Source organism: Megascapheus bottae, chromosome X, assembly GCF_031878675.1.
Source record: "Megascapheus bottae isolate mThoBot1 chromosome X, mThoBot2.hap1, whole genome shotgun sequence".
In the NCBI taxonomy this organism is placed as follows: Eukaryota; Metazoa; Chordata; class Mammalia; order Rodentia; family Geomyidae; genus Megascapheus; species Megascapheus bottae.
Genome location: NC_143547.1, coordinates 83400619 through 83425926, shown reverse-complemented (window position 1 = coordinate 83425926; position 25308 = coordinate 83400619). Strand labels below are relative to the sequence as shown.

General features: G+C 37.4%; 1 protein-coding gene across 13 annotated transcripts in view; it reads left to right on the top strand.

Annotated features, from left to right (window-relative positions):
* Nucleotides 1-25308, top strand: part of Thoc2 (THO complex subunit 2) — a 118776-nt gene that overhangs the window by 70224 nt on the left and 23244 nt on the right. For 5 of the 13 annotated variants that reach the window (XM_090326345.1, XM_090326343.1, XM_090326346.1 and 2 more), the window contains exons 19-34: nucleotides 420-516; nucleotides 3405-3522; nucleotides 5241-5420; nucleotides 8581-8745; nucleotides 9972-10097; nucleotides 11184-11459; nucleotides 13252-13393; nucleotides 14174-14331; nucleotides 15403-15531; nucleotides 16593-16724; nucleotides 16810-16994; nucleotides 17703-17881; nucleotides 18110-18212; nucleotides 18798-19228; nucleotides 20507-20565; nucleotides 22061-22096. In XM_090326345.1, coding sequence (XP_090182471.1) covers nucleotides 420-516; nucleotides 3405-3522; nucleotides 5241-5420; nucleotides 8581-8745; nucleotides 9972-10097; nucleotides 11184-11459; nucleotides 13252-13393; nucleotides 14174-14331; nucleotides 15403-15531; nucleotides 16593-16724; nucleotides 16810-16994; nucleotides 17703-17881; nucleotides 18110-18212; nucleotides 18798-19228; nucleotides 20507-20565; nucleotides 22061-22096 — 2516 coding nt within the window. Of the gene's footprint in view, nucleotides 1-419; nucleotides 517-3404; nucleotides 3523-5240; nucleotides 5421-8580; nucleotides 8746-9971; nucleotides 10098-11183; nucleotides 11460-13251; nucleotides 13394-14173; nucleotides 14332-15402; nucleotides 15532-16592; nucleotides 16725-16809; nucleotides 16995-17702; nucleotides 17882-18109; nucleotides 18213-18797; nucleotides 19229-20506; nucleotides 21289-21979; nucleotides 22097-25308 lie in introns of all 13 variants that reach the window. The other 8 variants (XM_090326337.1, XM_090326348.1, XM_090326338.1 and 5 more) reach the window with 5 other exon arrangements.

Sequence of the window (25308 nt, the reverse complement as noted above, 5' to 3'; positions counted from 1 at the left end):
TTAGCAACCCAGCTTGACTTAAACTTTGGGTTTGGGAATTTTGCTGTTAAATACTTGTTTTCTCAGTGATCTGTGACATTTTGTGGTTTCCTAATAGGCTGTATAGGTTTGAATTACTGCCACAAACTAGTTATATGATTTAACTATTATAAATTTGTGTGTGTAAATTTCTTTTAAGACATTCATTAACAATTTAAGATGACCTGTGACCTAAGGATTAAATTAATCAATATTAAGTTCTTGGTACAGTGTATGGCATATGTATAATTAGTAATACTATCCATTATTAGAAAACTCCAGAGCATCTGCAACAACATTCCTACCTTAATTTTGTTTGGGAAATTAAATGTCAAAGAAATGACACTTATCCTTTTTGTTTTATGATGTGTTTTTTATTACCCTCTTTTTACTTCATAAAGGTCTGGCTAGTTTCTGTGGTGCAGTTTTTCGTAAATATCCAATTGATCTTGCTGGTCTTCTTCAGTATGTGGCCAATCAACTAAAAGCAGGCAAAAGGTAATCAACAAATGAAATTCAATTACTAGAGTACTTCTGATAGTTTGAAAATACTGAGGTTGCCACACTTAATCTAGTATTCTTTTGGATTGTTTGAAGACAGGGTCTCACTATGTAACCCAAGTTAGTTTGGAAATGGGTAGCCTCCTTACTCAGCCTCTTGTGTCCTAGATTATAGGTATAGAATTATTTAAGAGCAGTTGGAACTTAATACAATATATAAACTATCTTTTTTCCTCCCTCCCTCCCTCCCTTCCTCCCTACCTCCCTTCCTCCCTTCCTCCCTTCCTCCCTTCCTCCCTCCCATCCTTTCTCCCTCCCTTCTCTCTTGTCATGGGGCTTGAACTCTGGGCATGGGCGCTGTCCCTGAGCTCTTCAGCTCAAGGCTAGCATTCTACTACTTGAGCCATAGTGTCGCTTCTTTTTTTTCTGGCTGAGATATTCTTACCTCTCAGACTTCTGTGCCAGGGCTGGCATCCTGAGTAGCTAGGATTACAGGCATGAGCCACCAGTGTCTGAAAATTTTGTTTTGGTTTTGGTTTTGGTACCAGTCTAGGGGCTTGAACCCAGGGCCTGGGTATTGTTTTGAGCTTTTTGACTCAAGGCTAGTGCTGTACCACTTTGAGCCACAGCATTGTTTCTAGCTTTTTGGTACCAATCCTCAGATCTTAGCTTCTTGAGTAGTTAGGATTATGGGTGTGGGCCACTGATGTCTAAGTGTTTTGAAAATTGTAGAAGTCACTAGATTTTATCTGCTTTGACTTTATATTTTTTTGTGCTGTTTCTGGAGATAGAACTCAGGCCCTATGCAATTTCCCTGACCTTTACTACTCTTATCACTTTTAGCCACAGTGCCTTTGGAGATAAAGATCTCAGTTTCTGGGCTGGTGAATCTCAGCCTCCTAAGTAACTAGGATTACAGGCATGAGCCACTGAGATTTGATGCTTTCTAAACCAGATCTTGGTCTGTACAATTTTAATCCCAGGATTTAAGAGGTTACAATAGTAAGATCACAAGTTTGTAGCTAGACTGTCGAAACTCATCAGAACATGTTGACATTACTAAATATGCTTAGGTTTGACTAAATAGTATCTTACGCTCATATGTCAAAACTCAGAGCCTCCCTTTTCTTGTATTTTCCCTTCCTTTTTTTCTAAGTGGTTGTGACTATTCTACAGCTTTAATTTCAGTAATAGGATTGTTTACTGAAACGATTAGTTGCCATTTGAGGAGAATGACAATGTGAAGAGTTTTATGGTTTGATAAAGATGCTGTATAAGTTTTAGATTGAACCTTAAGTACTAAAATTGATAATGGTTCTTGTAGTTGTATGCGATAATAGATTAACAAAGGTGGTATGGTTGTATGAGATACTAGCTCTATTCTTAGGTGCGTGCGTGTGTGCGTGCGTGCGTGCGTGCGTGCGTGTGTGCGTGCGCGCGCGCGTGTGTGTGTGTGTGTGTGTGTGTGTGTGTGTGTGTGTGTGTGTGGTCCCCCACCCCCCGCCTTTGAATTCTGGGCCTAGGTGTTGTCCCTAAACTCATTTTGCTCAAGGATGACACTCTGCCACTTGATCTACAGCACCACTATTGACTTCTTCTGTGGTTACTTGAAGATAAAAATTTCTTAGATTTTAATGCCCTAGACTGGCTTTGAGCTGCTATCACCAGATCTCAGCCTCCAGTGCAGCTGAGATTGCAGGGGTGAATCACTTGCACCAGGCTTTAGGATTCATTTTTAGGAATTAAAGAGAACTGAAAGCCATGATTTAAATAATTTACCCTCAACTGCTTAAAAAGATTGTGTTGTGTGCATGTTAGTTTCTTGTTGCTGTGATAAATTCCTTAGGAAACAACTTAAAAAGAAAAATAATCGTAATAGTTTGTGATTTAGGGTTTCAGAGTTTTCAGTTCATAGTTGGCTAGCTGTGTTCTTTCTCAACGCATAGTGAAGCAGAACATGGTAAAAGATCATGGTAGAGAACCATGACCAGGAAGAAAAGGTCCAGGGCTAAGATACAGCTTCTGGGACCATGAAGCCTTTCACCCATTTCCTGTAGCTAGAATTCATTACCTAAATTTTCCAGAATCTCCCAAGACAGTACTACTAAACCTTTATCCATATGACCTTGTTGGGGACAGTTCATATTCAGTCTATAATGTGTGTGTGTGTGTGTGTGTGTGTGTGTGTGTGTGTGTGTTTATGTTTGAAGGGAAGAATATGGAGTAGACAAAATTCAAATTACAAAGCAAGTAAATTTATAAAATAAAATGTTAAAGATAGGTGAAGTTGAGGTTTAGCATATATGAGTGTATCATAATTATTTTTTTAATTAAAAGATTTTAACACTGATTTTTTTAACATGTTTCAGATGTCATGTTTAACAAACAAGTATTCAAGAATGGACTCTTTATATGCAGTCGCTGGCACATAAATTTAAGATAAAAATTAAAATTAAGCTGAGAGTTTATATGTCAGATACATAACGATCTGTGTGGTGTATCACTATGTCTATAGAACATATATCCCTTCATAGATTTATATGTCTATATAGTTGTACTTGTATCTCCAAGATCATGTCAATGACCTTGAGTACCTGAGTGTTCAGTCATTGCTCTTAGGCTGTTTGGATCTATCATACTGCATTTTTATGCCCGTAAACTTATAAATAGTTGCAAATTAAAGTAAATGCAAGCATGGAATAGTAGTAAATGAAAGTAAATCTATTAAAAACATGTAGTACCTTTTAGGATATTTTTAAGGTAATCTTAGGAATGCAATTCTTTCTTAAAAATCGTGTTAGTCCTTTCCCCTATATTTATATATAGGAGGGAGTTTAAATATAAGTTTTAACTACAGATTATTTCTAATTATTTTTTTCTAATAGTTTTGATCTACTTATACTGAAAGAAGTGGTACAAAAAATGGCAGGAATTGAAATTACAGAGGAAATGACAATGGAGCAACTAGAGGCCATGACTGGCGGGGAGCAGCTTAAAGCTGAGGTCAGAATTGCCTTTTTTTGTTGTTTCTTGAGTTTTTAGATTTAAGATGTGCACTGGTTCTTTACTTTTCATGATTTTACTTTTCAGATGTTTCAGTTAATCATAATCAACCTTGTTTCATAAATCTTAAATGAGAAAATGCAGGAATAAATCACAACCTTTAATTTGAGGTCTTATGCCTTTCTACTAACTCTTGCTTGGAATATGATTCATCCTTTTGACCAACTTATCTACCTTATATGATACCTGCTGTTTTGGTTGTCATATGGACTTATTTGGTTAGTGATTTTGGTTAAAAAAATCAATTGGATCTTGATATACTTATGTTCAGATAAGTTGTATAGTAATTCCCTAGCCTAATAATAGGGTATCACGGTGCCTATGCATTTCATGCTGTGTTATTTCAAAAGTTAATACAGGACAGTAAGATATTTTGAGAGAAAATATGACCACATTCCCATAACTTTTTTTTTGTTGTTTTGTTTTTGCTTTCCCCCCGGTCAATCATGGGGCTTGAACTCTGGGCCTGGACACTGTCCCTTTGCTCTTCAGCTCAAGGCTTCTGCCTTACCCCTTGAGCAATAGCACCACTTCTAGTTTTCTGGTGATTCATTGGAGATAAGTCTCATGGACTTTAGTGCCCTGGCTGGCTTTGAACCTCGATCCTCAGATCTCAGCCTTCTGTATAGCTAGGATTACAGGCATGAGCCACTCGTTCTGGGCTTCCCATAACTTTTAATATAAATATTATTATAATTGTTTTATTTTTTATCACTCTGTTAGTGCACCTTATTTACACATTAACTATCATAGTATGTATGTCTAGGAAAATGTGAAATGTATAGATTTGATTTTGTTTCTAGTTTCAAGTAACTTCTGTTGTGTGTGTGTGTGTGTGTGTGTGTGTGTGTGTGTGTGTGTGTGTGTGTGTGTGTGTTTGAGGGTGGAGTAGGTCGGTCCTTGAACTGCTGGCCTGGGTACTGTCCCTGAGCTCTTCAGCTCAAATCTACCACCCTACCCCTAGAGACTCAGCACCACTTCTGCTTTTGTAAGTGGTTAATTGGAGATAAGAATCTCAAGGTCCTTAATGCCTGGGCTGGCTTTGAACTGTGATCCTCAGATCTCAACCTCCTGAGTAGCTAAGATTACAGGTTTGAGCCACCGCCAGACTCAAGTAACGTCTATATGTCACAGAACATTTGCCACATATAATAAATGGAGTTACTTAATGCTTGGTCACAATAAAGAGTGTCTAAATGGTATATTATTACTTGATTCTGCATATAACAGCCACACAAACCATCCATTTAAATATTGAGATATATTAGTTACTAAAGCTTTTTGGAAATCTACAAGTATATATAGGCCAAAAAGTTACACAGCTGTGCTGAAAATTAATGGTAGCTCTTATGTGGTATTTGGTGTTCCTAGTGTTGTAAATTCTAATGTACTCTAAAAGCTCATCTACATTGGAAACAATCCTTTTAAGAGACTATAAAGTAGGAGATGGAAATTATGCAGAAACTTAAACTCAGCTGACAGTTATCTTTAGGCCAGAGTATAATCAATAATAGTGTCATTAAAGTAAGTTATTGAAGGAGAAGAAATGTAGAATAGCAATTTTTTAGATTAGACTTCACCTTTCTTTATGTCCTCTTCAAGTCATATAACTTGGGCTGCATACTATAAACCAGTGAATTTTATCTTCTCTTATGCAGGGTGGTTATTTTGGCCAGATCAGAAACACTAAAAAATCCTCTCAGAGATTAAAGGATGCACTATTAGATCATGATCTTGCTCTTCCTCTCTGTTTGCTTATGGCTCAGCAGAGGAATGGGGTAATCTTTCAGGAAGGTGGAGAGAAACATTTGAAACTTGTTGGAAAACTGTATGACCAGGTAAGATAAAGCAGTTTTTCTGTTGTAGTATTTAATCCTGATAAAAAGGAAATGGAGAATGTGATACAATTCGAAAAATACCACTTTCGCTTACCATATGAGCATGAAACAGCTCTAATATCAAAGACTGCCACCTTTTCTGTGTAAACTATGGTATTTAAGAAATTGTTGTATATTTGTTTTTTATGCATAAGGTTTTCACTTAAGTTGACATTCCATTATTAAATTCCTTCAAATTCATCCTGTTTGTTTTCTTTTGTTCCTAATCTCCAGAAATCTGTAATTTTAATCACGAGAGAGTAGATGCTATGTTTTTTGTATAATTTGTGGTCACATCCTAGGTTTTAGTTCTTCATATTTATGAATATGTTTTAAAATTTAATTTTTATTTTAAAATTGTAAAGAATTTTTTTTTCTGGGCATGAGGCTTGAACTCAGGGCCTGGGCACTGTCCCTGAGTTCTTTCTCTCAAGGCCTAGTGCTCTAGTACTTTGAGCTATAGCTATATCTCTGGGTTTTGGGATGTTACTGGTAATGGGAGTCTCAGGGGCATTTCTACCTGGGTCGTCTTTGAACCATGATCCTAAGAGTTCAACCTCCTATGTTCATGGGATTGCAGGCATGAGGTATTGTTGCCCAGCTTGATTCCTTGATTCCTTCCTTCCTTCCTTGATTCATTCCTTCCTTCCTTCCTTCTTTCCTTCCTTCCTTCCTTCCTTCCTTTCGTGGGTCATGGGGCTTGAACTCTGGGCCTGGGTGTTGTCCGTGAGCTTTTCAACTCAAGATTACCTCCCTACCTCAGGAGCCACAGCAACGCTTGTGATTTTCTAATGGTTAATTGGATATAAGATTCTCAAGGTCTTTAATGCCCAGGTTGGCTTTGAATCTTGATCCTCAGATCTCAGCCTCCTGAGTAGCTAGGATTACAGGCATGAGCCACCTCACCTGGCCCAGATTGATTTCTTTATGCATATTTTTAATATGTGATTTTAGGTAAATTTGTTTTAAAAGTGTTGAACAGTACCTTGGAACATAGGAAAATGAATTGGGTATTAAACATTGGATTAGTCAGCCTATCAGGGCCTTTGTTTGCATGGTGTATGTATGCATTTGTGTGTATCCATGGTATGTGCGTGTATATGTGTCCATGTCCTGGATGCTTCTCTGTTTTTGCTCAAGGGTAGTACTCTACTGTTTGAGCCATAGTACCACTTCTGGTCTTTTCTGTTTCTGTTTATGTGGTACTGAGGAATTAAACCCAGGGCTTAATGCATGTTAGGCAAGCACTCTGCCACTAAGCCACATCCCCAGCCCTACTTGTCCCTGAGCTCTTCAGCTCAAAGCTACCAACCTATTCCTTGAGCACAGTGTCACTTCCGGTTTTCTGGTGATTAATTGGAGATAAGAGTCTCACAGAGGTTTTAGTCCTGGAGCTGGACTGGCTTTGAATAGCGATCCTCAGATATCAGTCTCCTGAGTAGCTAGGATTACAGGCATGAGCCACAGTGCCTGGCCTTTCAAACATTTTTTTTTGGCCAGTCTGGGGCTTGAACTCAGGGCCTAAGCCCTGTTCTTTTGCTTTCTCAAGGCAAAGCGCTACCACTTGAGCCACAGCACTACTTCCAACCTTTTCTATGTATGTGGTATTGAGGAATCAAACCCGGATCTTAGTGCATGTTAGGCAAGTACTCTACTACTATGCCACATTGCTGCCACCCCCCCCCCCAGCTTTTTGTGTGTGTGTGTGTGTGTGTGTGTGTGTGTGTGTGTGAGTTAATTTGTGGTAAGGATCTCAGACTTTTCTGCCCATCTGGCTTTGAACCGTGATCCTCAGATCTCAGACTCCCCCTGACTAGCTAGTATTACGAGCTACCTTTAAAAGAGTTTTTTTAAGATTGAGGTTAAGTAGTTACATAAAGTTTACAGCACTGTGGGATAGTTATACTTAGCTAATGTCACCGTCATCTTTTTACTTTTATAATACTAAGTATCATCTTTCTGGTCTACACCTTTATAAATAAATATTAGATATTCAAAACCCTCTAGTCTTACATAGAACAACAGGTTTAACTCTTCGAACACTGACAATAAAACCATTTCTTCCAAATCGAGTGTTATGTATCTTTCTTCCCTTTCCTAGGGTATTGGTTATTCCCTCTTAAGTCCTGTTTAGTTTGTCTTGTCCAGTTTTAGATCTAACACTGCATATTAGAGATCATGTGCCATTTGTTTCTTTGGTCCTGGCTTATCTCACTCAACATGATTTGCTCTAGTTATGTGTCTTTATCATATCCTGGGTCATGTTGCTCAGGATAGATGCTTACAAGTAGTATGGCAGGGTCATAGGTAAGGAAATTCTATGTTTCATTTTTTTTGTGAAATTTCCAGACTGCTTTCTAGAGTGATTGTACTAGTTTATCTTCCCACCAGCAGTGGATTAGGGTTCTTCTTTCTCCACATCCCCATTTCCTGTTGTTTGAATTCACAATATTGGCCATTCTGATTGGGGCACATCTTTTTTTTCGGGGGGGAGGGGGAACCATGTAATTATATTTGTGGGTGGTCTCTGAGGTTCTCTTAGATGAAAAATTTAAATTCCTTTTCTTCCCTTCATTTTTGAGAAGGATTTAAAAAAGCCTATGCAACCCAGGATTGACCTTGAATTTATGATTCTTTTGCCTCTGATTTCCTAGTGCTGGAAAAATATGCAAAAAGCATTTCCATCACAATCATTTATCATTTCATTGTCTGGAGAAACTGAGTTTTCCTAGCTTTTATAAAATACATAATACATTGTTACTATAGTAGTTATCTGCCTATGCAAAACTAGAGCTTATTCCTCCTATTTAGCTATATTTTGTTACTCATGATCAAAACTATCACCTGCTCTACTTCTTGGCCTCCAGTGATTCCTTAGTATTCTACATCCTAGTTCTATGAAGTCAAATATTTTAGTTTCCATATGAGCAGGAAAATGTGATTGTCTTTTGTGCCCGGGTTATTTCAGTTATCACAGTGTTCTGTGCTTGTTGCAAAAATAAAACTTGTATTATTAATTTAAAATGTTACTGAATAATATCTCAGTTACTTTTGGAGCTTGTTCGTTGGATTTGTACAATAGTAACTTATCTGTGTTTTTGTTTTATATTTTAAAATTTAGTGTCATGATACCCTGGTACAGTTTGGTGGGTTTTTAGCATCAAATCTAAGCACAGAAGATTACATAAAGAGAGTGCCTTCAATTGATGTGCTCTGTAATGAATTTCATACACCCCATGATGCAGCATTTTTTCTGTCTAGGCCAATGTATGCACACCATATTTCGGTAAGTACATCATTGTTACAATTCAAGAATACTTTCAAATTATTTCTCAACTGTTTTATTTTGTAACGTATTTTACTTTGGTATAGATTATATCTTTTGAGATTATTTTGTTTATATTCATCTCAGAGCAATATATAATGAAGATTTTCCTTTTAAAAATAGATCTTACCATTTGAAATATAATGTAAAAATCAATGTTAATAAATTCTTTAATAAAAAATAGATCTTACCAGTTCTGTAATTTTTATTGTTATTGTTCTATCAATTGATATCGTAACAAAACATAGTTCTCAGATGTTGGTATGAATGAGAATCACCTAAAAGTATCTTAAATCAGAACCTACTTCAGTTACTTAAGAAGAGTACCTTGGAACTTCTGGACCTTTTTGGTTATGTTTCTGATCAGACACTAGATGATTTTGATGCATGTCATTATGGGCATGTCACTCAGGGAAGCTCTCCCTTTGATGAGAGTCCTGTTTGTCCTAATGAGAATATTCCTCTCAGGTAGTTAACTGCTATTATTCTAATGCCTAGAAAGAATGTTTTAGCAACTCACCCTCCTTTTAAAAAGTCTTGCTTTCTCTATTGTGTGATACTAGGAGGTGAACATAGGAATCAACAGCAATGAACTCTAGCAAATAAGAGCCTCAACTTGTTAGAAAATGGAGAATGTCATTTGTATCAATAACCAGTTTGATTTCTAGTCTAGCAGAAGTCACCAATTCAGAACCAGGGAACTTGGGAGAAAGGAGCTGTCATAGCATCCTTTCATATTTATAACTTGATTTTTACTTTTAATCATTGATACATTAAGACATGAGCTTGAAAGATAAGCTTTTAAGCTTCTGGTTGATATTCTAGATTTTTCCAAAATTAAGTAACTAAATTGTTACATGCTGGTAGTTTCAGAGTTGTTTTGTTAGCTTAACATATATAATTCTGCTTTTGTTAATAATAATTACCTTTGGTAAGATCTTTCTAAAGTTAAAATAATGTTAACATTCAGTTGCTATTCTCTCAGGTCTTAGATGTAATAAACTCACTTTCTCATAACTAATGTTTTTTGTTGAATTGTCACTTGGGTAATTTCAGTGGTTATCAGCATGCTCTCTAACATGGAGATAACTGAAAATAAATTCTTTCCATCCTAAAACAATTGTAAGACTCTCTCAGGTCCTGCTTGAGATACCCTCTCTAATAAAGAGGACTTATTATGCTTTCAGTCCAGTGAGCCGGGGAGAAATGCGGCACTCAGAAAGGAAGGCAGCTGGACTGTAAGGAGCAGAGATTCTTACGTGAGTGCAGAACTGGAGCAGAAAGAACCTTTGACCTCTGATCATCAGTTTTGGGTGATATGTTTAACATAAATGGAATATTTAAGTGATTTTCTAATATAAAGTATTAGCTAGTTTTAGAATTTGTCTTAGATTTACCTTAATGCTAATGCCTAACTCTTCTCTGTGAGAGCTATGTTATCTTAAAGAGACTAAAGAACATGAGAAAATACTAACATTTGTGCAATGTATTATTTTATACAACTTGACATATGCTTTATGAACTAATATATAGTCATTCTCAGTGTTCAACAGTTATTTTTTATAAAAGTAACTTAGACTATGGCTTTCCTCTAATTGTCTCCCAAAATAAGATAAACCAGTCAGACAAAGGAAGCTATACAGTCAGTTCTCATACATTATAAATTTCAATATACAGCAGATACTTATAGAAATTTTTATGTGATTTAACAGTAATCAGGTGGCCCTACTTTGCCCGGGCTTTTTCTAATTTTAGTTCTGTAGTCTTGCTTCTAAGGAAAGCCATGGCAAACCTGGATATTTGGTCACTGATTTATTAGTTTTATAGTGACTTTCTCATAGCCCTTCTTCGCGTTGAGCCAGCTTCTTAGTTGACAAATTATAGCTGCTAGTAGGATGTTGTTAGTATTTGCTATTTAATTGTGTACATCTTTTATAAGGTGGGTTCTGCTGAATATTTCAAAAGTAGGACTACATGTTCAATTCTTGCTAGATCAGTAAGAGGGAATAGAACGAAGGAAATTATACCCCTATTTATTTACTCAACAAGTAAGCTCTGATAAAAATCTGAATAACTCCTAGACAGGACATGAAACTAAAATTTGCAATACATATTTCAGGGTATCTTAATTCAGGGTCTATTGCTTGGTAGGGAAACTATTATTTGAGTTAAGCCGTTAGCCCTTTTTACTTGATTTCAAGTTAAGAGTCTCATTTCCTTTGCCTGGGCTGTTCTCTGTCAAGTAGCTGGGATTATAGTTAATGTCACCATATTGGGATGGGAATATAAGTTTTTATATTTTGAAAGTCAGAGCTATAAATTGTGTTGCATGTATGTATATATGTATGTATGTATGTATGTATGTATGTATGTATGTTTTTACTTTTTTTAATCTCCAGTCAAAGTATGATGAACTTAAGAAATCAGAAAAAGGAAATAAACAGCAACATAAAGTTCATAAGTACATTTCATCATGTGAGATGGTGATGGCTCCTGTCCATGAAGCAGTGGTATCCATACATGTTGCAAAAGTCTGGGATGACATCAGCCCTCAGTTCTATGCCACATTCTGGTCATTGACAATGTATGATCTTGCAGTTCCACATTCCAGCTATGAACGTGAAGTCAATAAGCTTAAAGTCCAGATGAAAGCAATTGATGACAATCAGGAAATGGTAGGTTCTTGTCCTGACAGCAGAAGTATAATAAGTATTATATTCAGTTTATCCATATTTTGGAATTGCATTAATTTAGGATTTTTGATGATGTGATTTTGGGGCTATATCATATTTTAGGTGGCTTTAATGGTACCTTCTTAATGAGGATAGAACAGGGGTTTAGTAACTGAATGGAATTAGTTAAGTTTGCCTTTTTTTTTTTTTGGCCAGTCCTGGGCTTGAGCTCAGGGCCTGAGCACTGTCCTTGGACTTTCTCAAGGCTAGAGCTCTACCACTTGAGCCTCAGCACCACTTCCGGCCTTTTTCTATGTATGTGGTACCGAGGAATCGAACCTGGGTCTTCATGCATGTTAGGCAAGCACTTTAACCACTAGGCCAAACTCCTGGCCCAGTTAAGTTTGCCTTTCTAATGAAGGCTACTGGCAAGTGTGTGACTTTTAATTGCAAGAGCAGTAGGAATTTCCATAAAGGAAACTTCTTAGAAAACTTTTTTTAGCCTGGCACTGGTGGCTTACACTCATAATCCTACTCAGGAGCCTGAGATCTGAGGATTGCAGTTCAGCGCCAGACTAGGCAGGACAGTCTGTGAGATTCTTTCTTGCTGGAAGAAAGCGGTAGCTGAAAGTGGTAGAGCCCTAGCCTTGAGCAAAAGAGCTCAGGAACAATGCCCAAAGCCCCACCACTGACAAACCAATACACTGACAAAACAATACACTGATAAAAACAATACAAAATGAGACCAAAATTAAAAAAAAAATCATGAAAAGCAGAGGGGCGGGTGGCTTATGCCTGTAATCCTAGCTACTCAGGAGGATTGGCGTTCAAAGCTAGCCTGGGCACCGAAGTATATGAGACTCTTATCTCCAATTAACCACCAGAAAATGGGAAGTGGTGCTGTGGCTCCAGGGGTAGGGAGATAGCCTTGAGCTGAAGAGCCCAGGGACAACATCTAGCCCCAGAGTGCCATGACTTACAAAACAGAAAACATTCTGTGAAAAACTTTGAGTAGATTGGCAGGCTTTGACAGTAAAGTATTTTTCAAAATATGGAGAGAAAGTGGAAGCCCATTTTAGAGTTCCAGCAAAGCCAGAAACTGGTGTGATGGTGAAAGCGACTACTTTTATTTTACTGAATGGGCTTCATAGTTAATTTGATTGTTAGGATGGTATCAAATATATAAGGTACTGAATTTGTAAACTTTTTTCTTTATGCTGGTAGTATAGGGGTTTGAACTCAGGGCTTTACTCTCTTTCTTGGCTTTTTATTTTGGTCGGTCCTGGCACTTGAACTCTGGGCCTGGGCACTGTCCCTGAGCTCTTCAGCTCAAGGCTGCCATGACCAACACCAACAGCAAAAAAGATTGATTATTATATTAATGTAAAAGATGCTTTTGATAAAGATGTGGCTACCATTAAGCAAGAGACCAGTTAGGCGGCTCTGTCTGATTCATTGTGAGGTACTGAGAGAAAAAAATTATGGTGGAGTAGTAGGAATACATAAGATGACAGATGGAATGTAGGAATAAAGGAGAAGGAAGAATCAAAGATGACCTCATGCATACCTCAAATGGATATTGCCAATGATATAAAGATGGCCTAGGAATATAGCCTGTTTTGGTGATGTTTGAAGGATGTGTAACACTCTTTTGGATATGTTAAAGGTAGGTATTTTATATTCACATCTAAATAATTTATGTAGCACCAGTATTTATCTTTTAAAAAGTATTTTAATTATCAGTATAGAATTATGTGCATATAGTTAGAAACTTACCTAACTTGTATTTTTGTAGCCTCCAAATAAAAAGAAAAAAGAGAAAGAACGTTGTACTGCCCTTCAAGATAAGCTTCTTGAGGAAGAAAAGAAACAAATGGAACATGTACAGAGAGTTTTACAGAGACTGAAATTGGAAAAGGACAATTGGCTTTTAGCAAGTAAGTTAATGAAATTGTTATATTCCTCTGTGTGTGTGTGTGTGCGTGCGCGCGCGGGCGTGCCTGCGTGCGTGTATGTCTCTGTGTGCATGTATTTTCGCTGCCTGTCTTGGGGCTTGAACTTAGGGCCTGGGTGCTGGCCCTGAGCTTCTTTTGCTTAAGGTTATTGCTCTACCACCTCTTTGGTAGTTTATTGGTGATAAGAATCTCATAGACTTTCTTGCTTGGGATGGCTTTGAACCTCAATATCCAGATCTCAGGCTCCTGAGTTGCTAGGATTATAGATTTGAGCCATACAAGTCTGCTGAAATTGTTACATTCTTGATGTTACTATGTTGCAAAAGTAAATCTTTATAAATTTGGAGATGTTGAATTTTCTTATGTTTGTATTTCAGTTTTATTCACTATCCAGTTCTTTTTTATTGGCTTAACAGTTGCACAGTATCCTGTCCTTTGTTATTTATTAATACAGAATCAACGTTCTATGTTCACTGAAAGAACTGATGATTTGGTTTGTTGGTAAAATCGAATAACTTCTAACTGTAATTCATCATTTAATGTTCTTGTACAGAATCATACTTCTGAGAAATTGGAAATAGGAAAGTGTCCATAGACTTAAAAATAGTTTTATCTCAAGCATGACCTTTTGGTTACAAACTACAAATAGCTTGTGGTTTTATAGCCTTCTTACACTATAGTTCATATGTTGTTATGTTTATTGGCCTTGAGGCCCCTGAGGAAGAAGTTTTACTACTTAATATATTCTTCCTTTATTTTTAGAATCTACCAAAAATGAGACCATCACAAAATTTCTACAGCTGTGTATATTTCCTCGGTGTATTTTTTCAGCAATTGATGCTGTTTACTGTGCTCGATTTGTTGAATTGGTACATGAACAGAAAACTCCAAATTTTTCCACACTACTTTGCTATGATCGAGTAAGTTCTTTTTGTTGCACCCTTTCACAGTCTCACACAAAGAAAACTGATCATTATAATTTAGAGGGGTATTGTGTGGGTAATTTAAAGCATGAATTTAAAAGCCAAATGCCTGAAACTTGAATCTTAGCTTTGCTACTCTCTAGCTATTGGTCTTTGGCAAGTTATTTAACCTCTCTGTGCCTCAGTTTTCTTATCTGCAAAATGAGACCTGCTTTGCTTTGTTAGATTATTAGGAGGATTAAATGAATCACTATATTTTAAAGGATATTTGAATAGTATCTGATAATGTAATGGTCACTCAAGGTTCATCTGTTAATTCAGTCTTTAAAATAATGTGAACACTATGCCTCTCCTCTCTTTTTCCTTGCAAAAAAGCCCCAAAGCACAACCAAAACTTTATACACCTTCACACATGTATAAAAGCAGGAAAGTTTTTCAGGGTGGTCATAGTCACAGACTTTTGCATTTGGGTTTTTAAAAATGCCTATTTTGGGCCGGGAGTTTGGCCTAGTAGTAGAGTGCTTGCCTAGCATGCACAAAGACCCGGGTTCAATTCCTTGGTACCACATACATAGAAAAAAAAAGCCAGAAATGGTGCTGAGGCTCAAGTGGTAGAGCTCTAGCCTTGAGAAAGTCCAAGGACAGTGCTCAGGTCCTGAGCTCAAGCCCAGGACTGGCAAAAAAAAAAAAAAAGTAAAAAAAATGCCTATTTTGTGCTTTAGAAATGTTATTATATTATTTCACCTGTCTGTTCTAATACCAACTTTGTTTTTGCTTACTGTCCATTTAAATCTATTAATGTATGGCTAAGTGCTTCAGATATTCTTATGTCATTATAATAGAGATAGCTCTTTCTGTCATATTATAAACCAGCTTTCTTTAAGAATTCTGTTTTTGCTTGCTTAAATGTTATTTTCCCACAAGTCTCTACAGTTTGCAAAAGCTAGCAGATACAAATATAAAAGGAAAAATTGATTTAAATTTCCTTGTTTATTATCATTTGTCATAATCTTGCAATGTGTTCAGCTGTTTTTGATCTTGATTTATTTTCAAACTCTCTTCCTCTAGGTTTTCTCTGACATAATTTACACAGTTGCCAGCTGTACTGAAAATGAAGCTAGTCGATATGGGAGATTTCTTTGTTGTATGTTAGAGACTGTGACCAGGTGGCATAGTGATCGAGCCACATATGAAAAGGTATATGATTGACTGAGTACTTTATGTTTATTTACCCTGTAATCTCGAATCCCTAGATGTCTAGATGGCTCCTTTTTTTGGTGCCAATCCTTGGCCTTGAACTTAGTTCCTGGTTGCTGTCCCTGAGCTTTTCTTTTTCTTTTCTTTCTTTTTTTTTGTGCTAGTGCTCTGCTGAGTATTCTGTGTAGCTCCACCTCTGGCTCTTTAGTGGCTAAATGTTGTAAGAATCTCACACATGTTTCTGAATTGTGATCCTCAGATTTCAGCTACCTGAAAGGTTAGCATTACAGATATAAGCCACCTCAGTATTTTTTTTTTTTTGTGGGTCATGGCCTGAGTGCAGTCCCTGAGCTCTTCAGCTCTAGGCTACCGCCCTACCCCTGGGCCTGGGCCATTGTCTCTTCAGCTCAAGGGCCCCCCCCCCCCCCCCCCCGCCCCAGCGAAGCCCCACTTCCCATTTTACAGAGGTTAATTGGAGATAAGAGTCTCAGGTTCTTTTGTGCCTATGCTGGCTTTGAGGCTTGGTCCTCAGATCTCAGCCTCCTGAGTAGCTAGGATTACAGGTGTGAGTCACCTCTGGCTTCTTGATTGTTTTTTTCTGGTCATGGGGCTTGAGCCCAGGATCTGAGCGCTGTCCCTGAGCTTTTCTGCTCAAGACTAGTACTCTACTACTTTGAACCACAGCTTCACTTTTGGTTTTCTAGTGATAAATAGGAGAAAATAGTCTCACAGTCTGTCCTACTGAGGCTGGCATTGAATCTTAATCCACACATACCAGCCTCCTGAGTAGGTAGGATTGCAGGCATGAGCCACCAACACCCAGCTAGATGGTTATTTTAAAAAGCAAAGATGAATTTAATATTAATTTGTAAAATGATGTTTAAAAGTACAACTGGAATTATTCTGATTCAATTGTACACGTTTAGTACCATTTAGATGAAGATTACCTATCCAAATGCACATGTTTCTATGTGGAATTGTTAATCTAGTGTACTAAAGTTTCAGTTTCGGCTACTTTGTGGGGGCATAATACGATTTTTAAAAATGACATCATTTCTTAGGAATGTGGAAACTATCCAGGATTCCTTACTATATTACGGGCAACTGGATTTGATGGTGGAAATAAAGCTGATCAATTAGATTATGAAAATTTTCGACATGTTGTCCATAAGTGGCATTACAAGCTTACCAAGGTAACAATATACAATTTTTTGTGTGAGTAATCATTTTCTCTTCCAACTTTTATTTTTATAATAATGCCTCATATGTTTATTGTAGGCATCGGTGCATTGCCTTGAAACAGGCGAATATACTCACATCAGGAATATCTTGATTGTCCTAACAAAAATACTTCCTTGGTACCCAAAAGTTTTGAATCTGGGTCAGGCCTTGGAAAGAAGAGTACATAAAATCTGCCAAGAAGAAAAAGAGAAGAGGCCAGATCTATATGCATTGGCGATGGGGTAACAAAATTATATTTTAATGTGATTTGTGAGACTAGATTACAAAGGATTCGTATTTTTGTTTTGTTTTGCTTTTGCTAGTCTTGAGGCTTGAACTCAGGGATTGGGTACTGTCCTTGGATTTTCTCAAGGCTAGCACTCTACCACTTGAGCCACAGCACCACTTCCGGCTTTTTCTGTGTATGTGGTACTGAGGAATCAAACCCAGGTCTTTGTGAATGCTAGACAGGTACTCAACCACCAGGTCACACTCCCAGCCCAGGATTCTGAAGACTTTAAAATGTTTCACACTGTTGAAGTTCTATTTTTCTGCTTTGTACTTCTGGAGATTATAAGAGATAATGTGAATTTTTACAGGCTGGTGGGAGTTGTCACTTCTAATGATCAACTTCCGGTCTATACTAGATGGTAGTGTCAAAACACACATAATATGTCTCAAATGGGAGGAAATTACTTTCAGTATTATAATTGTATTTTGAGATCTTCAAGAGTAAAACATTGAAAAGTCATCTTAGTTTAAAATTCTTTTGAAATTTTCACATAAGAAATAAATATTCTTTAAAGTATTTCAGGAAGTTACTGAACATTAATATTTTGTGTTGTGTGAAATAGTAGAGTGAGTAACTTGCTAATTTTATTCTTTTAAATCCCATGTTTGTACTGTTTGATTTGCGTTTTGTGTATTTAAACACTTTGTGCGACTTTCAGCTACTCTGGGCAGTTGAAAAGTAAAAAGTCATACATGATACCTGAAAATGAATTTCATCACAAAGACCCTCCTCCGAGGAATGCTGTTGCCAGTGTACAAAATGGGCCTAGTGGTGGGCCTTCTTCATCATCCCTAGGAAGTGCATCTAAATCGGATGAAAGCAGTACTGAGGAGACTGGTATGCTTGTTTGTAGACGCTTTTAAATAATACATTGAAATATTTTGCATCACATCACAAATGCAATGCTGGCTTCGTATTAATTTTTTTATTCCCTAGGTAGGAACATGTAACTCTTCAGTAGTTAGTCTGATGATTCTTTCTAATTATCCTCTAATCATTTTGCTGTGAAATTGTAGTTTATTTATGTATGGGGGCATATTAAAGAAAGCCTTACTTTTGTTTCAGATAAATCAAGGGAGAGATCTCAGTGTGGTGTGAAAGCTATTAATAAAGCTTCTAGTGCCACACCAAAAGGGAATTCAAGCAATGGAAATAGTGGCTCTAACAGGTAGGAGGAACACTGTGCCATATCTGTCCTAAATTCTGGGCCTCATTAGCTAGGGGAGGTGGTAGTAGTTGACCATTCATGTTTGTTAGGCTTTAAAAGTTTGTATATATCCCTGTGTTGATAATGTGCTCGTTAACATCCTAATTATATTTCCTATAATTATGTTTTATTTTCCTTTGCTGGGATATTCCAGGGAACATAGTGGTTAAGGTAAAATATATTTTCTTATAGAGTTTGTTAATGCTGTTAGGCAATCTAAATATATAGGGTAGATGGCAGAAAGATGTTTATATTAAGTTGGTCTGTCAGGATGAGGAACTAATTTCTTGATAGTAGCATCCTTAATTGGTTTGTTGGATAGACTTGGTTGTTAACTTGTTAGCCTCAAAGGACATGGTGGTATGTAAAAAGAACCTAACAGTTACTACTCATGAGTATTTATTGATAAGGAAATATTTCTATTTTACTTTTTTTTAATACAATCATTTAGCTTTTTAGAATCGGGAAACTTTAGGATTTTTGTCATGGAATATATTTTATGGTTATTTAGATAAATGATAAAAATCTAATGTTTATATTCTTAAGCAGCAAAGCTGTTAAAGAAAATGACAAAGAAAAAGGGAAAGAGAAAGAAAAAGAAAAAAAAGAAAAGACTCCAGCTACTACTCCAGAGGCCAGGGTACTTGGTAAAGATGGCAAAGAAAAACCAAAAGAAGAGCGGCCCAATAAAGATGAAAAAGCAAGAGAGACCAAGGAAAGAACACCTAAGTCTGACAAAGACAAAGAAAAATTCAAGAAGGAAGAAAAATCTAAAGATGAGAAATTCAAAACAACTGTCCCCAGCACAGAATCAAAATCTACTCAAGAAAGGGAACGAGAGAAGGAGCCATCCAGAGAAAGAGATGTAACAAAGGAAATGAAGTCAAAGGAAAATGTTAAAGGAGGAGAAAAAACACCAGTTTCTGGGTCCTTGAAGTCACCTGTTCCCCGATCAGATAATGCAGAGCCTGAAAGGGGTAAGTATACTTTCCTTCATGTTCGTTTACTTTGTTTCCAGTCCTGGGTCTTGAACTCAGGACCTAAGCACTGTCCTTGGGCTTTTTTCATCAAGGCTAGCACTCTACCACTTGAGCCACAGCACCATTTCTGGCTTTTTCTATGTATGTGGTACCGAGGAATTGAACCCAGGTCTTCGTGCATGTTAGGCAAGCACTCTACCTTTAAGCTAAACTTCCAGCCCCTCCTTTACTTTTTATTATAGTCATGTATAGTCTTTTTTTTTGCCAGTCCTGGGCTTGAGCTCAGGGCCTGATCCCTGTCCTTGAACTTTCTCAAGGCTAGAGCTCTACCACTTGAGCCTCAGCATCACTTTCGGCTTTTTTCTATGTATTTGGTACCAAGGAATCGAACCTGGGTCTTCATGCATGCTAGGCAAGCACTTTTTTTTTGCCAGTCCTGGGCTTGAGCTCAGGGCCTGAGCACTGTCCTTGGACTTTCTCAAGGCTAGAGCTCTACCACTTGAGCCTCAGCACCACTTCTGGCTTTTTTTTTCTATGTATGTGGTACCAAGGAATCGAACCCGGGTCTTCATGCATGCTAGGCAAGCACTTTAACCACTAGGCCAAACTCCCGCCCCTGCTAGGCAAGCACTTTAACCACTAGGCCAAACTCCCGGCCTGTATAGTCTTTTCTTACTTAGGGGAAATTTTCTAGAGATTTTGCTACAGAAATGAATACTTGTAGTTAACGATGAATTGCTCATTTAAAGCTGGGTGTCAGTCTGGGAGCGTGGCCTAGTGTTAGAGTGTGTGCCTAGCATACACAAAAACCTGGGTTTGATTCCTCAGTACCACATACATGGAAAAAGGCAGAATTGGTGCTGTGGCTCAAGTGGTAGAACACTAGCCTTGAGAAAGCCCAAGGATAGTGCCCAGGCCCTGGGTTCAAGTTCCAGGATTGCGGGGGAGATGTGGGGGAAAGCTGGTGTCAGTGGCCGACAGTTGCAATCCTAGCTACTCAGGAGTCTGAGGTCTGAAGACCTCAGTTCAAAGTCAGCCAGGTGAGGAAAGGCCATGAGACTTGTATGTCCAGTTAACTGCCAAAAAGGCACAAGTAGAGGTGTGTGGCTCAAGTGCTATGAGTGCCAGCCCTGAGTGAAAAAAAGTTAAGGGACAGCACCGAGGCCTTGAGTTCAAGCCCCAGGACCAGCTCTAAAAATATGAAAAAATGTCATGCATTTTGAAAGTGTTCAGAAACACTGGAAATATATATTATTGTTTCTTTTTGTCTGACAGAACAGAAACGCCGCAAAATTGATACTCATCCTTCTCCGTCACATTCCTCCACAGTAAAGGTTAGTATAGCCTGAAGAAGGCAGCATCTTTATTAGGCTCACGTATTTGGAATACCAGTGTCCTGACTTCCTTCAAGTCTTGTGCCAAGTATTCACTGAAGCCACTGAAGGTTTTATATTTCATTAGAAATGAATGTTTTTCTGTATTGGTGGACTGCTATTTTTCCCATTGAGTATTTTTATTATAAAAATGTTAAAACTTCAAGGACCTAGCACTAATTTTCTAATGTATCAAAGTGCAAGAGAAATTTTACCCAGAAGTGCCTCACTGCTTTACGCAGTCTTTTTTGGAGTGCAATGGTAGCAACAGCAAAAGAATATTTTCAGCAGAACGAAGCTATTTTTCCAGCATCAATCTTGAAGAATGTGTATTACTGAAGACTTCTTGGATGATTGCAGGATTATACAAGATACCTCTGAATTCATCAAGCTTCTTGATGAGCATCATACCGATGTGCCTTCTAAGAAGGAATCTTGAAAGGAGTTCCATTTTAAAGTCTCCTTGGTGATCAGTTCTCCTGTAGTTGTGTATATTCAGTGAGCATGCAGCTTCAGTTGTTTCTTCCCTTGGAGGTTTTTTATACCCATTGGGTTCTCACCAAGTTGAACCTTGCGTTACGATAAAAGCAGATGTGGCATCCAATCCTACCACCCAGCAAAGAGAAACCGCAGGCATTCAACTGCAGCACAAAATCGTGGGTGTAGCCTTCTTGAAGACTCAGGGTAGCCATTCCTTGCTCCATATTTAATTTTAATTCTAAAGTCATCTAATTTCATGGAATCTTTGAATTTGCAGTACGTTGAACTTTTGAAACTGTAAGTTACTAATTCTTCATCAAGAACACTGTGGTGGAATACCATAGTTGATTTGTTTTCTTCTTTTCTCTTTTCATTTTTTTTTTCTTTCTTGTTGGAGGTATGAAATTCACCAATCATAGGAACTTTACAAAAAAGTGATTACTCTTTTATAGAATGTATGTTTTGATTTCTTACAATATGATGCCACGGAGTTATACTTAGAATGAACAGATGCATTTATTTTAGAGTTAAAAGTAAAGCAAAATTTAAAACCTTTCAATTAAAAGACGACCATGAAAACATAACTCAGCATTATTCTTCAGCTGTGACCTCCACTATTTAATCTTGTGGAGAAAAATATTTTACTTTCTTAAGCTTTTCAAACATTGAGTATGAAATATGAAAAACGTGGCATTGACATTTATTTTTAACTTTTGTCAGAAAGTGTAAAATTTTTCTTTTGCACGTAGAGTACATGTAATTTCCTTTTTTTTCCTTCCTCAAAAACCATTACAATTCCATTACATGATTTTGTTTTTGTTTTTATTGTTGGTGTCCATATTACTAATGATATTATGGAATTTATCTTCACAAGCAGTAGCCGGTTTATTTCCAGGTCACAACTGTACTTCCCAAAGTTCCTCTGGGTTCTGAGAACTATGCCAGCTTACCTGTCATCTCCATTCATTTTCTACAGGACAGTCTCATCGAACTCAAGGAGTCTTCATCAAAGGTTTGAGTCTTTTAAAATGCCTAGTAGACAAACAAACGGTCCTTTTTGTAGATGACCGTTTAATAAGCTAGGATCACTTGAAAAGAAGTATTGTGATTAGAGTAACCTTTATAAATTCCTATCACAAACTACAAGAACAGATGGCAGCGGTCTCTTTCAGAGAGACGGTCGTAAAATCTGCGATATGGCAACATTTCTATATATTTGTTGGGTGCATAATGCATTCTCCTTTATGCTTCCAAATCTTGTATTAAGCTTAAGGTTTGGAGCATTGGAGCCTAAGGAGTTACTGATTTGTTTAGACAGAGTACGTTTCTTTAATTTTGCAAAACTACCTGGCAAATTTGTTTTGTAAAATTAAAGGACTATTTTTTGGCTGTTCTTAGACATACCAAAAGACCAAGGAAATTATTTGCTGCATTCACGTAACTGTTTTAGAAATGAGATCCTATTATAGTCTGCTGAGTTTATTTTTGGTAGTTATAGCATAATTTCACAAAGTACAGTAAATGTAATTATGCCTCTTGAAGGTAGCAATCAAAGTGATAGTTGTATTTACATGTTAATATTAATTTTTACCTATTCTTTTTCCTTCCTGGGTATTCACCTAAAGTAGTATGTAGTTTATATATCTAATTATAAAATTCATGTCAGTATTATAGTTAAATTGCTATTGTTAGTGCTGTTTTGTTTTTATTATAAAATTTGTGCTCTACTTTAACTTTGTACTTTGTCTCCTATTTTTTTTTAAAACTGATTCTTTTTTATTGATGGACCAAATGGAATTTTTAAACAGCCATTCAATGTTATTAACTGCTTTTAGATCTATAACTTTTTAGGGGGGAATATCTGGATTTTTGGCAAATAAGCACTGTTTTTTTTAAACAGTTTAAATTAGCCAGTGTGCCTGTGCTCTAAAAATAACACCTCTGTTTTTTGAATATATTGTGTTAATTAAAAAATTCTCAGCCATGTTTTGTGTGCTTTTAGAGCAAAAATGTTTTGTTGGCCACGTTAAATATGTATTTCAACATAGTAGGTCTTCATAACCATTTTGGAATTGTGTTAGTCATACCCATCACTTGTATGTGGGCTATATTATTCATGCGTTAAGAGTCTTAATTTGTATTTCAGAAACATACTTTAAGGAGTTTAAATAGACTACTAACATTAACTTTTCTTATTGGTGATGATTACATTTAGTTTTTATTTTCTCCTCCTCTTCTTCCTCTTCTTCCTCTTCTTCCTTCTTCCTACTTCTTCCTTCTTCCTCTTCCTCTTCCTTCTTCTTCCTCTTCCTCTTCCTCTTCTTATTGTTCTTCTTCTTTTCTGTGGGTTGTGGGGCTTGAACTTGGCCTGATGAGCTCTTCAGTTCAAGACTACCACCCTACCCTTGAGCCAAGCCCCACTTCCCGAGAGGTTAATTGGAGATAAGTGTCTGAGGTCCTTTTGTGCCCGGGCTGGCTTTGAACCTTGATCCTCACATCTCAGCCTCCTGAGTAGCTAGGATTACAGGCATGAGCCACCGCACCTGGCTTACATTTACTTTTTTGAATGTTTTGAATAGGAACACTGTGTGAGATAATGTATATTCATCTCATGTCATGCTCATAACAGATGTGAAGTTAAATAGGGTAGATGGAAGTGTCTCCTCTCCACCCCCCACCCCCCCACCCCCCAGTCCTAGGCTTGAGCTCAGGGCCTGAGCACTGTCCTTGGACTTTCTCAAGGCTAGAGCTCTACCACTTGACCCTCAGCACCACTTCTGGCTTTTTTCTATGTATGTGGTACCTAGGAATGGAACCTGGGTCTTCGTGCATGTTAGGCAGTCTACCACTAGGCCAAACTCCCGCCCCTAGGAGTGTCTTTTTAATAAATTAAAAACGAAAAGTTCTTCCTTTCCTTGTGGCATACAACTTGTTAGTACCAAAATGTGAAGAATGTTCAGTTTCATCAAGTATTAGTAACAGTTATTGATAGGGTTCCTAGTTCCAGTGATGAGTTTATCCCTCCCTCCCTCCCTCCCTCCCTCCCTCCTTCCCTCCTTCCCTCCTTCCCTCCTTCCCTCCCTCCCTTCCTCCTCCTTCATTTCTCTCTCTCCCCTCCTCATTTTCTCTGTCTCTTTCCCTCTTTCTCTTTCTCTCTCTCCACTTTTGGCTTTTTGTGGTTATTTGGTGATAAGAATATCTTGGACTTTGCCTACCCAGGCTGTCTTCCAAACTGGAAATCCTCAGATCTCAGCCTTTCTGAGTAGCTACAATTATAGCAGTGAACACCTAGTGCCTGACATCTGTCTGTCTGTCCACCCACCCACCCACCCACCCACTCACTCACCCACCCACCTACCTGTCCACCCAATCATCCAATCTTTTTGGTACTAAGGCTTGAACTCTGGCCCTGAGCACTGTCCCTGAGCTCTTTTGCTCAAGGCTATTGCTTTAGCAGTATGAGCCACAGTTCTGGTTTTCTGGTGGTTAATTGGAGGCAATGGACTTTCCTGTCCTGCAGTTTTGAACTGCATTTCTCAGATATTAGTCTCCTTAGTAGCTAGGATTACAGGTGTGAGTCACCAGCAGCCAGCTTTTAAGAAATTGTTAATACTGATTCATGCCAATTTTTCCACCTAAAAATTATTTCTGGTCATTTAAAATTGAATATACTTATTTCACATATAAACAGAAAATTTTGAAATGCTTTAATGTGATCTTTTAGTTATGCTTTATTTTTATTGCTAGTTTCAGTTTTAATCCATAGGAAAAAATATTTTTCTTTTAAAAAATATCTTCAGTACCTTTAGTTGTACAAAGGAGTTGCTGTTCCACAAGGTAGTTTATGAATACAATACATCTTGGTTTCTGTCATCTCCATTAACATTTTCACCTTTCTTTATTTTTCTTAATTTTGTGGTATATACAATGAATTCTTGACTGGAATCTTTTCCTCTCCTCAGTTCATTCATCTACCCCTCTCTCCTTGCTCCATTCCTTTTGCAGTTACCCATTTCCTGGTGCTTGTGGGGGAAGAGGGACGAGTTGGGCTTCGATTTAGTCTTTCTAAAGAATTATATTATTTGAACTCTCCACTGAGTTCAATTAATTCATTTGTAATCGTAACCACTTGCATACCACTTATTGTATTCATTTATAGATTTATAGGCACATTCTAGATATCACAAATGAGGGAAACCATGCAACCTTTGTTTCTCTGAGTTA